Source organism: Arvicanthis niloticus, chromosome 14 (assembly GCF_011762505.2).
Source record: "Arvicanthis niloticus isolate mArvNil1 chromosome 14, mArvNil1.pat.X, whole genome shotgun sequence".
In the NCBI taxonomy this organism is placed as follows: domain Eukaryota; kingdom Metazoa; phylum Chordata; class Mammalia; order Rodentia; family Muridae; genus Arvicanthis; species Arvicanthis niloticus.
This window is the reverse complement of record NC_047671.1, coordinates 55,875,471-55,889,718: the sequence shown is the minus strand read 5'-3', so window position 1 is coordinate 55,889,718 and position 14,248 is coordinate 55,875,471. Positions and strand designations below refer to the sequence as shown.

General features: G+C 37.3%; 1 protein-coding gene and 1 long non-coding RNA gene across 4 annotated transcripts; one reads left to right on the top strand and one right to left on the bottom strand.

The window, feature by feature from the left end:
* Positions 1-288: 288 nt before the first annotated feature.
* On the bottom strand, positions 289-10,061 carry Syt4 (synaptotagmin 4). Its single transcript, XM_034518601.2, has 4 exons — positions 9,803-10,061; positions 6,185-6,999; positions 4,339-4,459; positions 289-3,140 (listed from the first exon to the last, which is right to left on the bottom strand). The coding sequence occupies exons 1-4, from the start codon at positions 9,834-9,836 to the stop codon at positions 2,833-2,835; spliced, it is 1,278 nt and encodes a 425-aa protein (XP_034374492.1). The 5' UTR covers positions 9,837-10,061; the 3' UTR covers positions 289-2,832.
* A 16-nt stretch (positions 10,062-10,077) lies between these two features.
* LOC143434355 (uncharacterized) lies at positions 10,078-13,639 on the top strand. Of its 3 annotated transcripts, XR_013103803.1 has the most exons (4): positions 10,078-10,337; positions 11,399-11,469; positions 11,882-12,019; positions 12,920-13,639. It is a non-coding gene; the product is annotated as an uncharacterized LOC143434355 (long non-coding RNA). The 3 variants fall into 3 exon arrangements; XR_013103804.1 differs by lacking the exon at positions 11,882-12,019 and having other exon boundaries at positions 12,920-13,638; XR_013103802.1 differs by having other exon boundaries at positions 10,078-11,469; positions 12,920-13,638.
* Positions 13,640-14,248: the final 609 nt, after the last annotated feature.

Sequence of the window (14,248 nt, the reverse complement as noted above, 5' to 3'; positions counted from 1 at the left end):
ACTACCAATTTACTTGATGCCACGCGTCCAAGTCTGCAGCCGTTTTGCCTCCCCTAGCTCTCCCCACATCCCTCTGCCTCTCTGTTTCTCTGCCACCCTTAACTCCACCTCCCCTTTTCCTGTCCAATCATAGGCCTCCAGCTGCAACTAGATTGGGCAGGGAAATATCTGCCACATTCTTGTACTCCCCAAGCTATGTGGGTGGTCTATCAAGAAAAGATAAAAACTCAGAAAGCAAGAAGATAGCGTTTAGGACAGAGCCATTAGCTGGAAATGCTTCATTGAGACTTTTTGGGCAAAAGCAGCAGTTTATTCATGTCTTACAAACATACAGTGCTGGCACAAAGGAACAGACAGCATCTCCCTTACACCATGCTTTCCTCCAGATCACTACTGAACTACAACAAGTCAGAACGAGTCAGTTACTGAATCACACAGTTCTTTAGACATGGTAACCTCCCCATTCAGGGGTTTAGACTGGCTAAGCAGACAAAAAAAATCAATTTACATGTTTAATACAGTGCAGGAATTTTAGCAGAATTGGATATTCACGTTGATATTGTAATACATTATAAACAGTACAATTTTCAGAAATAATGAGATCACATAGCTCCCTGCCTGTTTCTGGTTTTTTTCTTGCTTTTCTCTTGCATTTCTCTCTCTCTTTTTTTTTCTTAAAACCAGTTATAAATAGTTTCAATCAACTTTCACCATCAAAACACTCTAAATCGTAAAACTAAGAACTATTTACAATTTTAAAAGTATTTGTTCCGGATTTGTTTTCTATTAGAAGAAGAAGAAGAAGAAGAAGAAGAAGAAGAAGAAGAAGAAGAAGAAGAAGAAGAAGAAGAAGAAGAAGAAGAAGAAGAAGAAAGAAAGAAAGAAAGAAAGAAAGAAAACCCTTTTCCAATAAACACCCTATAAATTGGATCAACATCAACTTCCTGCCGCTCTGTAGGATACTTGGAAATGACGCCCCTTGACATGAGAGCTCCAAGCTACACTACATCCGTGGCCTATGACATCAAATGTACATACATACAGAAGCCGTGTGGCCTCCCCAACTCCACATGACCACAGCTCACTCCATGTTATTCTCAGACTGCAAGGTAGGCAGAGATGTCAGATAACATTGTCACTGGATGACGATGAGTGTGGGGAAAGCATAAAATTTTTTGTACAAACAGAATGAAATATATTCCCTTATAGAAAGTCAGACTTTTGTTGTAATCATAAAAACCACGGACAAGTAGATCAGAAATACATTTTCATTGAATTTACAAACACTGTGATATCAAACACATTCTCAAAAATGCTAAAGCACTGACACAAAGCTTGACTCAAAGGTAAAATTTCCAGTAGCCATTATCTCTAACTTGCATATTTAATAATTTGGCTGGACCTAAGTCACACTCATGAGACTCTGATGACTCAAATATAAAGACATTGCCATTGAGTTAAGTCTTCCCAGAAAATGCCAGTGCTCTGCTTGCCTCGCATGAGTTTTGCAAGAATTTCAGAACTTAGCAGTCGGGAGTGGCACAAAACATGATTCTTTAAGCTATCTTAAAAATAACAGCTCAAAACAAACTGGCTTCTAAAGACAGTGAAGAACATACTGTCTCTGCTATTTTTACAGCCTAACTATATTTTGTGAATATTTGTAAATTCTGAAAGGCTTACTCTCTGCTTGTCTTAGTCTTTTCCTTAATGTGGTTGACTTCAACCTGACAATGAATTTCACCAGTTTTTTCTTTTCTTTTGTTTCTTTTTAAGTAGCTTAGTTCTTTTTGAGAAAGAATAACTTAAAAACTTAGGTAGCCACGTCCACTCTGATGGGGAAAGACAATCTTGAAAATACATTTGTACACTGATAGATTTATATATATATATATATATATATTTTAAAAAAAAACCGTATTCCTAAATGAAATTCTAGCTTAGGTTTATTTTTTCCACTAAATAGTCTGGCAACTTCACAAGGTAAATGAGAGTATCTTAGGCCACACTGAGGCTTCTAACAGGCAGTGAATAATTCAAGACCATGGTTCTTAGGTGAAGTTCAATTTTACATGACTCACGTGTGATGGAACAAAAAAAAAAATCTCATTTCAACCACAGTGTTCTTCAATTCAGCCCTTTAATAAATTAATTTCTCAACTTGTTTGTTATCTTTATGAAATGAACCTAAGCTACCCCTTTTATGATGAGATTATATCAAATAATTACAATGGCAATGACAGCATACTTTGATATATAAGACAATCATTTGTACATGACATATTTAACTAAAAAAAAAAAAAAACAGACTTGAGGACATTTTGGAAATATCTTTGGATTTAAATAAAACCTATCTCCCCATCCTGAAGAAACACGGATTAATTTTCATACAAAAAGGTGTGGTTCTTGTTCTTAACGCTTAACAATCACCTGATTTTCACTACCAAGGCAAAAATGAAATCATCACCTACAACACACATCAGTGACTTGAGATTAAACTAGAGTGCTCATAACAGGCTTGGCTGGCCCACTTAGTACCACACAGAGGGAAACTGAATATCTTATGAAAATTTGGCCAACACCTCTAGTAAAAGAGGAAATCATCATAATACACACTTACAACCATTTTTCAGTCCATAATACACACTTACAACCATTTTTCAGTCCACTAATTTAATCCACTTCTAACCAAAACAAGTAAGTAAATAAAATAAATAATAAAGTAGCTTGCTGTGCCACAAGCTTACAATCGTGTATAAGAAAGAAAATTGCTACTCGCCTAGTAAAAAAAAAAAAAAAAAAACCTTTAAGTTGCAGCTTGTGGCCAGGAAGCTAACCATCACAGAGCATGTGCCACTTAGCAATTTGTCTCCTGGGGAAGTCACAGATCTCCTTCCAGTGGCCCCCACCGCTTCCCTCTGCTGTGGCACCCAGGACCAGCCGTCCAACCACCTCATTCCGGGATCCCCTTTCAGAATCCAAAACTAAAAATTCAACACTTATTTCTTCAAGACTCTCGCAAGGAATATCAAAGACAAACAGTTCATTGAACACTGCATTGGGCGTGCATTTTTTAACGTGAGTCTTCTTTTTAGAGATTCTCTTCTTGGCATGGTACAGGTTCACTTTGACGTAGGGATCTGCAATGGCATACAACAAGTGTTATATTGGCAGCAATCACCGGCAGATCTGGCCTCCTTAGTGAGCATGGCACCCCAGAACAGTGGAAGTGAGGATTTTACAATGTAAACAAGTCTAACGGTTGGGAAGTGAAAGTAGGTTTCAGTCTCCTCTTTTTAATTAAATTGAAAATAATGAAAAATAGAAACCAGTTCTAGATCATAAGAGAACACTGCAAACTGCCCAATCACAATGAATTGTATAAACTGAGGGGAAGGTAAACCCTACCCTGTCTGAGCTCGCTCACTTTGTGATTTTGGTGAGTCTATCTTCAGGTGGGTGCCACTGTTTTTGTTGCTAAACAGGGATTTGCAAACCAGACTGGTCAGATCCTGCCTTGAGCTTTTCTTCCTAAATGGGTTAGGGGTCATGTGACTTTCTTTATCACATAATTAACTGTTTTTGATTGATGTATGTATGTTGTTTATCTTCATGATCACAAGTTTTAAGAGCTCACCTTCAACTTCTACAACCAAATAAGAACAGCAATACCACTAGATGAGTCTTTATTAAAATACATATTTCTAGTTTTCAAAATGCCCTTCAAATATTATTGGGCCCAATTTCTTTAGTGCTTAGAAATACAGAAGATACTATACTAAGAAATAGAAAAGTGAGATCATTTTAATCCCCACCTTAGCTCATTTTCTTTCTCATTATATTCTACAACATTCTATTTTTTTCAGGCTTATTCAAAACTAGAACATAATTCTTAAAGCATAGACAGTATTAGAAGAAAAGTAACTAATGAGGTCATTAAAGATGCAGATGAATAAGTTCATTAGGATGCAAAACTTCAAAACACTTTTTCTGAGCAATTCTAGGCTCCATCTTTCCCTCTTCGTTTGCTTTCTGCTTTAAACCAGTCACTTAAGTAAGCTGCCTCCGAACTTTTGTCTTTCAGGAAATGAACTTCTCTGTATTGTTGGCAGAATTGACTCACAAATTTTTCCACAAAGCAAAAAAAGAAAGAAAGAAAGAAAGAAAGAAAGAAAGAAAGAAAGAAAGAAAGAAAGAAAGAGAAAAAAAAGAAAAAAGAAAGTCCACAATCCCAGAACTCGTGGTCCTGAATGACAAAACCAGATTCAAATGTTAATTGAAAATAGTTGTGAAATAGGTTAGCTAGTTAGAACCCCAGTATTTCAGAAGCGTTCTTACCTGAAAGTCCAGACACATCAGATTTCGGTAGGTGCCGAGCTTTTAAGACAACCACAGTGAGCGTGTTTGTAGTGGACTGATAACAGAGAGAGACCAGAAGTTCACCCCGTCCAGAAGACTTCTAACAAAGAGAAACACCATGGACGTAGTGTTAATCTTGGGCACTTGTACTCTCATCACAAAACATACAGCAAAATAATAGCTCTGTTATTTTAATGTCATGTTTCTTTCTTTTTTTTTTTTTAAACAGGCTAAGAAATCTGAGAAACTGCTTTTGTGCCGCTCCACAATGACTAAAACCATTGCCTGCCATCTTGTGGTTGTTTCAGGTACTACAGAATGCTAAAATTCGCAAAGATTTGACCACACCCAGTACTTACACGTTTTGAAGGGTATTTTATATCATACTTTCAAGAGGGTTTGGTTGGTTTTTTTTTTTTTTTTTTTTTTTTGATTTTGCTATTTAAGGACATCTCTAATCGTCAAAGTTATTAATAGTCATGAAATGCATAATCTTATCAATTGATATGTGTAGGACCACATGGCTGATATTTTATCTTATTTTAAATTCTTCATTATTGGCATTAATGGCATTTTAATTAAAGCCAAGAAAAATCTATTTTACATTAAACAATTATTCTGGAGCAGGGTCATGATGGAGATATAATTCTTGTCCTTTCATAATCAAAGCCTCTTTTCAATCTAAGGAGAAAATAAATAAATTTAAGTACTTGAGAGAATTGACTTTAAAACTTGGTTTTAGACAGTAACATAGATCCATTTATTGAAGGCTACTTATATTTAGTTTTATATGAAAGACATTACATAGGAATGTAACGTGCAAGCTTTAACTAAAACTAACAAAACAGTAACATGGGACTTGTTTATAATTAAGAATAGCTAAAGAAAAATGTGTCAAAACGAGCTAAAGCTGAGGAAAATCACTTAAAACTAAACAGTTGTACAAAAAGGCGCACCAAGGAAAGCAAGAAAGCAACCAAGGAGCTCTTTGATCCTCATGGGTCCCAGTCAGTCAGGTGCCTCAGACAAGCTGTGCAACTCTCTGGGCATGAATTTCACTATTGTCAGTACATACAAGGCAGGAAGATGATTACAAAGTGTTCTAAAGATATTTTTGCTCCAAAATATTGTGATTTTAAAAAACATAAGTAATGTGACTGTTGTTTTCTTAAGTTGTGGCATTAGGAGAACAAATCATTCTGAAATGGTACAATTAGGGTCAGTGAAGTTTATATTTAAAGCAGAAAAGGATTCTCTTTGCTAAAACGATGTCATGTCATTTCCTAATTATCAAAAAATTTCAAGTCAGAGGGTAGAGTAACACACTTCCTGTATGCAGCAGAAAATGGACATTCAGAAGTCAACATAGCAGGATGACCCCTTGTTTAAAAGCAATTTCACTAAAAGTACATTCAAATTGCACATCCTGAGAAGAAACTGGCTTAATTTTTAATTTCAGTTTCAAATTCAGTTACTCTGAACTGAAACACTTTAATAACATGCTAGGAGACACACACATGAATTTTTAAGTAGCAGCCTTTTTCAAACTATTTTAATAGAAATTTTTTAAAATACCTGTTACATAAATGATGTATAGATATCATGAAATACTTTCTCTTATTTTTTTTATCACAAAGATTCCTTGAGCATTTCACTTCTGGATTAAGCTTCCTGTGCCTTCTCTATTCTCTTGTTCTCTGTTTACTGTTTACCCACAGTAATTAAGGATAGTGTGTACCAACTCATTTGAATGAAAATACCACAGATATGGTTTAAAACCTGCACCAAATATTGCTTACAGATACTTAAATGCTTGCAGAATTACCTTAGCATTTCTCTTGATGATCTCTCTAGTCATTAACATTTTTCCATCTGATAATTCAATCCCTGAAAGAGGAATAAGGACTTCTCCAATGACGTCATCTCTTGAAAACCTGTCAAAACTCAGAACAGTGAAGTGCAAGGACAGCTCTTGTATGTGGGGATAAGGGATCCCATAGAATGTGAAGGTTTCATCAAAAACAGGGTCCAGCGTCTTCCTCAGCACTCTGGTCTTCACTTTGTGCTTCTTCTCTGGTAAGATTGTCATTTTGATGTACGGGTCAGAGGTCATGGATTGCTCGTCCATGGCTGGTAAGCCCTGGGCTTCCTTGATGTTCACCACAAATGCTTTCTTCTCGAAGTTGTACTCTAGAGACAAGAAGAGTGTCCCCAGCTTCTCTTGTTTCTCCTCTGAAGTCAAGGAAGTGCTGGACTTCAAGCTCTCAGGGGAAATGGCCTCCTTTTCTGTCTCCGTAAAGAGCTTTGGGGTGACATTTTCTAGATCAGAAGAGTTGTCAGCCTTGGGGTTGGTCTTGGGGAAATTGCCATTGAGGTCTCTCTTCTCCAGATCGAGATGCAGGGAAAGGTTGGGCAGAGCGGCTTTACGCTTTGCTTCACTCTTGTCATCTCCACCAAACTTCTTTTTGCTACTTAGGTTTTCTGGGTAGATATCAACTCCTTTAAGCACATGCACAAACTTGTATGGAGGAGTCTTGTTGGACTTAGCTGATCTTCTCTGGCAGCAGATCCAGGCAAAGAGAGAGACAGTGAAGACAAGGCCAAAAGCACTGAAGATGCCCACAACTGTGGGAATTTCATCTGAAAAACCAATTGACCAATGGCATATATTAAAGGATCAGAATTGGGGGAGACTATAGGGAAAGCATAATATAGCTAGCCCCTGCTGTAAGTTGGGAGAATTGAATGACTTCCCCCACAGTTCTTGGCATGAGTAATAGTGACGTTTCTCACTAACCTGAGGTCTAAACATAGCCCTGTGTGACACACATAAAAGTACATTATGATTTAAAACACCTTAACTCAAGTAGATTCTCATAAATAAATGAAAGTGTATCTGGAATAAACGTGGGGTCACGTTTAATAATCTCACCCTGGCTTTGTTTAACTCAGATATCAGTAGCCAACTACAATAATACAAGGAAGTAAAATTGTCATATTTTGAGGCTTTCACAAAGCATCAATCATACACACACACACACACACACACTCACACACACAGAGACACACACAAACTCTATCTTCTTAATATATCTTTATTCACCCAGGACTCAAGCAGGAAAAAAAAAATGAATGCCTTAAAGACAGTAGTCCACACAACTAAAAACTTATAGAAAAAACCATGGCCATTGGCTATTGTTATAAACTCATTAAAAAATTAATTCTAATTGTAGGATGTGATAAAAAGGTAAACATTTGATAATAAGATACAGATAGTAAAATAAAATCCCTAGTATGGTAATGACATATAATTAATTTATAACATTATAATCCCCTTATATATATGAACCTAAGAATATTCAATCACTGAATTATCTGAATCACAAAGTAGGTTAAACAGAATAATGTGGTCATAAATGCATAATCATTCTCAAACTGTTAGTGTAAAGTCAGTATAGGTAATTTAGAGTACAGTTTTATCCTTGTGTATTTCTATATGGCAAATGGTAATAAAATTGAAAATGCCATTGTTCTCTTAACTAAGAACATATTAAATCATTGGTATCCAGTGACATGCCAACAGTAATTGTACATGAAGCACATATCATTTAATATGTAAGCAGATTCTTCTAGAAAATATTTCGTAGTTGTACGTCTACTTACTACATCTAACACAGTGACACAACTAAGTAAACCTTTAGCATGAAGTGAATATAACAGATAACGTGTTATGTCCATTTACCTCTATTTTATCCCTGTTTTAATCTAAATAGTGAATATGAAGCATAAAAGTTCCAGTCCAAAAAGGGTTAACACTTTCTAAAACCAAGAAGAATTTTTACATCTCTTCTCCATCTCCTAAATATTCTCATCTACTTTAGAATCTCAAAAGTGAACTCAAAGGGAGTCAGATGGAGAAACAGTAAGAGAAACATCTGAGGTTAAATATAAAATCTATAACTTAATTCTATGACTAAAGATGAAGGAAAGCTTTGAGTCTTCTAAATAGAAAAAAAGCAAATGCTACCTAGAAGAAAGAAGAAAAGGAGGAGGAAGAGGAGGAGGGAGAGAAGGGAAGGGATAGGAGGAGGGAGAGGAGGAAGAAGAGAAACAAGAGTGAGTTAATCAGCTAAACAGTATCAGCTCCTTCCCTTCTATTCAAGTCTTTGTCACATACACACACACACACACACACACACACACACACATACACACACACACACACAAGCTAATAACTCAGGGCAAGGCAACAAAAGCAAACTCAGGAACTAAGAAATTCTTCAGCCAATATAAGAACAATAAAAGCAGTTAAAGTCATTATTTCTAAGTAGAAAGACAACTGGGCATGGAAACATTCTCACAAGGGTAGTCTCTGAAGATACCCCACTGTGAGAAAAAAATTTATTTCAAAACAGTAACTGAGTGTAAATATCACACATACACACACACACAAATCCAATGATGAAAGGCTGAGAAAATCATTTATGAATATTTTATTATATCTAATATTCACAACACCCAAGATAATATGAAGTCATATTCTGCTAGTGTAACTACTAATACTGTACTTAGCTTTGAGAGCAGAGAGTTTGTCCTTACCACTCATATTAGTCACAATAATCATACATTAGAGACACTATTCAAAATTTTCTTCATCCTTTAACTTAAAAAATACTTATAGATATAACCTTGGTCCTTCCCACTAGAATATAATTAGACCAAGACATGTCCATTGATATTCTAAAAGGTATGTCTAATTTATTCACTGAAGCAGACAAGGAGACCATAGTGACAAAATTTTGGCATACAAACAGGAAAAGCAATCCAGAAAGCAGCAGCTCTAATCCAAGTTTTGAGCAGCTTTTACTTAACTGTACAGCGCTGGATTCCAGAAAGCTCAACCAGAGACACGAAAAAGGCCAAAGACAGTTGTTCTAAAGTCTCCAGAACTACAGTATCACAGAATTGTATCCATCATTAACAACATTCTTCAGGGATGCAAGAAAACATAGCAGAGAAATTTGTGACAGTAATAGAATACTCATCTCAAACCCTCAATGTACAAGTTATTTTATGTCGTATCAACTCTTATGTAACCAAAGGCGTATGTAGCTTTTCCTAAAAGATTTACACACAAATAGGAACCATCCAGAAAATAAATGAAGCAATATTCTAACAACAGATGTCCTTTTCTTTCCTCGGCTCAGGCTGCAGCTTACAGAGCCGCGTGAACATTCAGGAACTTCTGGAAGGTGAAATCACCAGGCAATGTTAAGGAGAAAAATATCAAGGAAAGGAAGTAAGCCACAATTAACCATCTGCTGTTCTCGTCTTCCTTTCAAATTAGCTACTTGAAAATACTCATATTCAACACCCAGTAGAGAGCAAAGCACAGCACAGTCCCTGAGCCCAGCCACAGCCCCAAGTTCAGCAACTTGCTCACCGAATTCCACGCGGCTGGTGGTGATAGGAGCCATGTTTTCTGCGTGCTCTGTCCGAGGTGCTGAAAGAACTCCAGGCAGATTCACCTGGAAGGACCCTGGAACAAGGCTTCCAGAGGAAACACAGGGGATCCGGGGACCAGCACCGGCAGCGGGAGGGGCTGGAGGAAGGTCCGCGCTCTCTATCAGCAACGTGCCGCCCTGCCCTGTTCCTGTTGGCTCTTCTGAAAAGCTTGTCTCCGAGACTCCAGACGTGGCTGAAACCCGAATTGACGCAATCCTGACGCTACAGGGCTGAAATCAGCACCTGCCCTCCCCCTCCTCCCTCCAGCCGCTCCTCCTCGCCCTCCTTCTGGCACCCTCCCCCCCTCTCTTGAGGATTCAGCGCACACTCACCAATTATTTTAACTATTGGGCTACTAGATTTTAACTATGCTATTCTGTTAGACTCAGAGGCACAGGGAGACGCATCCTGAAACGTATCCTTTACAGTTCTTAATCCAAAATTCTCCTGATGATATACAGACATTAAAATAAGTGAGTCCTACTTATCAGACTATCATAATTTATAAAAGGAATACAGCGTAAAGAGAGGGAAGTCTCCATATCAAATGACCCACTGTAAGATGATGCATCCTTGCTTCTTAAATTATTCTGTGAACTACTGCATGTGTGCCATACTTACCACATTTGAAGGAAAGCCACTGCAAATTGTAAATAATCATGTTCTTACTACCAATTTATAGTCTACACATTAGGTTGTTAGTATTGTTGGTGTTTTGTGGTCTGACAGCGATTTTCCTTTTAACATTTGACATTCTACCAGTTAAGATTCTCGGAAACAGATGGAATTAATTATAACTGTTTAAATTTATTCTCAGATATGACTTTTAATATTTGGACACTGCTAATGTAGTAATATTTACAGTCAAATGTTCTAGCCTCTAATAGGTTTCTGCAAACAAATAACAAGAATTGGACCAAATCCTGAAATAACATTGTTACCAGTTATTTTCAAAGAATGCTATTCTAGAATAAGAATCTGAAAAAATATGGTGTCATATTTTGATTAATTGTAATCTTATGGGTGCTACTTTTTTAAAACAAACACTTAGCAGATTTATAAAGAAGAAATATACCTGTAATTTTCAACTATCATTTAATATCTCTCTTTTTCTCTCTCTCTCTTTCTCTCTCTCTTTCTCTCTCTCTCTCTCTTTCTCTCTCTCTCTCTCTCTCTCTCTCTCTGTCACACACACACCTTTGCTCTAGACTCAATAAACAAATGAAATTCAGTATTTGCTATAGTGAAGGAAGCTGAAGCATGAGGCTGTCTCAGAAAACTACTGTACACGAGACAGGTGTCTGCACACTGGCAAACAGCTGCCCCAAGCGCCAGCAGTGTCTGGGGAGACACTGGTTTCAGCCCTCTGCATCATGGAAATTTTTCTAAGTCAAAGTCTCTTTTCTTTCCTTTCTGCCAGCTCCCACACACTTGGCACTGAAGTGTTCTTTGAATGGATGCTTTTTTAAACCTTACATATTCATGCTATGAAAACATAGAAACTAAGTCACTATGTGTCATGTTCCCTTGGCAGTGATGATGCTGATGTCCTAAGCAACCCAAACATGCATAGTACCTGCCTTCTCAGCCCTATGCATGCACCAGGTAAAGTGCTCTGTTTCTTGAGAGTGGCATTCATTTGTGATGCATTTCATAGTAATCTGATCATATGATGTAAATTGTATTAAAGTATATGTTTCCCATCGAAGTTGTTGTAACATATGGTTAAGCTCATCTGGCATAAACATAAATATATTCTGTGTATATTATATTAAAATTAGTACCTCATTAACTACAGCTTCATATGGTAAAATGGTGTGTAAAACCTGTCTAGGTCCTTTAAACAGTATTTCTCCAAAACTCAGCCCATCCTGCTCTCCCTTATTTCAAAGGGGTGAGTGAGACAAGATCTTGCCCAGAGTTGATGCTATTGTAACTATTTCACTGCTTGCTTTAAAAGCACACTGAAAATAAATACTATTAATCAAACCCTGAACTTTCTTTTTTGTTTGATTAGTATCACCTTAGCATTACTACAGTCGCTAGACAAGACATCAGATAAAGAGTGAAATCCACAGAGAAAACCCTGGAAGTTTCTGATGGAGATTCGTGCCCTACCACATTATTGCACTGTTCTTTCAGATCTAGCAAACTGGTAATCAATTTACTGACATGCCCAATCTGATTCTTGCAGCACAGACAAGGGAGGAGGGGTTGTTGCTAGGTAACCACCCTTTTACCACCCAAAACACACAACCTTAAACAATTCCAGTCCTGGGAAGCAGAAGGTTCTGTCCCAGCAGCAGTGTTTACTTCAGAGTATTTCCTTCACATTGCAAATGTCTGCACATACTATGCTTTCAGAAACAATTAGTAAAACCCTTGAACTCAGCTTAGTTTTTTTTAATTCCTGTATATTTAATTAATAACTCATTCAGTTAATTTGATTTAATTTAATATGAAATTAGATTTGTAGAATATATATATATATATGTATATATATATATATATGTTTTATCATTCCCTTATTCAAAAATACTGGTTGATACATTAAGATAAGTCTGCTAATCAAAGCAAAACTTTAAAAGTGTGTGAAATAATAAACTGACCCTCAGTAAGATTTGGCATTACTCAGTTCGGTTATACACATTTTTCTGGTATTTGGAGTAGACTGAATATCTCATCATAGAAAACGAATGATTGCTTCAGTATACCAAGTCACTTTTTTTTAAGAATACTGGCTCTAGGCCTGGAACAGGAGAGGATATGGGGAGTCTATGGGATGACTCTAGCTTAGATTCCTACCAGAGGGGGATACAGAGACTGAAGTAGCCACCTCCTGCAGCCAGGAGGGACTTCCAGAGAAGGTAGGGGGAACATAAATCCACCCACAAAACCTTCAACTTAAAATTTGTCTTATCTACAAAATGTGCAGGGATAAAGATAAAACCGAGGCTGGGCAAATGGCCATCCACTGATTGCCCCAACTTGAGACCCATCCCATGTGAAAGATCCATCTCCTGACACCATTAATAAAACCTTGCTATGTTTGCAGAAGGGAACCTAACGTAACTATGCTCTGAGAGGCTTCATCGAGCGGCAGATGGAGGCAGATACAGAGACCCACAGCCAAACATCAGGCGGAGCTTGAAGTGTCTTATTGAAGGCTTGGGAACAGAAGTGAGCAACCTGGAGGGGTCAAGGACACCACAAGAAAATCACAGAGCCTGGGCCACCAACCAAGAAACATGCAGAAGCTGGACCTAGAACACTTACACATTTATTGCAAATATGCAGCTTGGTCTTCATGTGGGTCCCCTGACAAGTAGAACAGGGTCTATCTTGGCCTCTGTCCCTGTCGCTGGATCCCTTCCCTCATACTTGGACTGCCTGGATAGGCCTGAGGGTACCTAGAACTGCTGCAACTAGACACCCCAGGGTTATAATACACTTACCATTGTTATTTATCTCAGGATGTCTTTGACTATACCATATCTTCTGTGCTTCCATATTAATTTGAGAAGTACTTTCCTATTTCTGTTTTTTAAAAAAAGCTATTATTGAAATGTGTGTTGATTTAAATAAAATGATTATTATAGGCTTATATGTTCAAATGCTTGGGCCCTAATTGGTAAAACTGTTTGGGAAAAGATTGGGAGTCGTGGCCTTGTTAGAGAATTGGTGGGCTTTGGCCAGGTCCAGTATCTATTTATCTGAAACTCTAAGCAATCCTCCAATTAGATTAGTTCTTTTGCAGGTTGCCTTGGCCATGTTATATCTACACAGCAATAGAAAAGTAGCTAAGAGAATGATGGTAAAAATGGCATTTTCATTAGTGTAGCCAGTTCTACTACAGAAATTCTTACACCCCATGAACATGAGAGAGCTTCCCATTATCTTGTGTTTTCTTCAACTTCTTTCTCCAGTTAAAATTTTTACTGCATAGATCTTTCACTTCAGTGGTTATTTTTCTTTCAATTTTTATTCTACTCTGAATTGGATTTCTTTCGTGATTTTTCTCTAATCATATTATTTATTGTTAGATAGAACAGCTACTGCATTTTTAATACTGTTTTTGTCTTACTATTTCTCTAAAAGTGGTTATCAGAACTATTAGCTATCTAGTGCAGTCTTTAAAGTCTTCGACATATAGGATCATATAATAAGTAGAGGGCAATAATTATTTTCAATTTACATCCCTTTTATTTTTATTAGTTGTTTATTTACATTTCAAATGTTATCCCCTTTCCCAGTTTCCCCTCCACAATGCCCCTCTCCCATTCTTCCTCCCCTGCTTCTATGAGGGTGCTCCCTGACCCACCCACCCACTCCTGCCTCACCTCCCTTATCATTCCCCTATGCTGGGGCACTGAACCTCCACAGG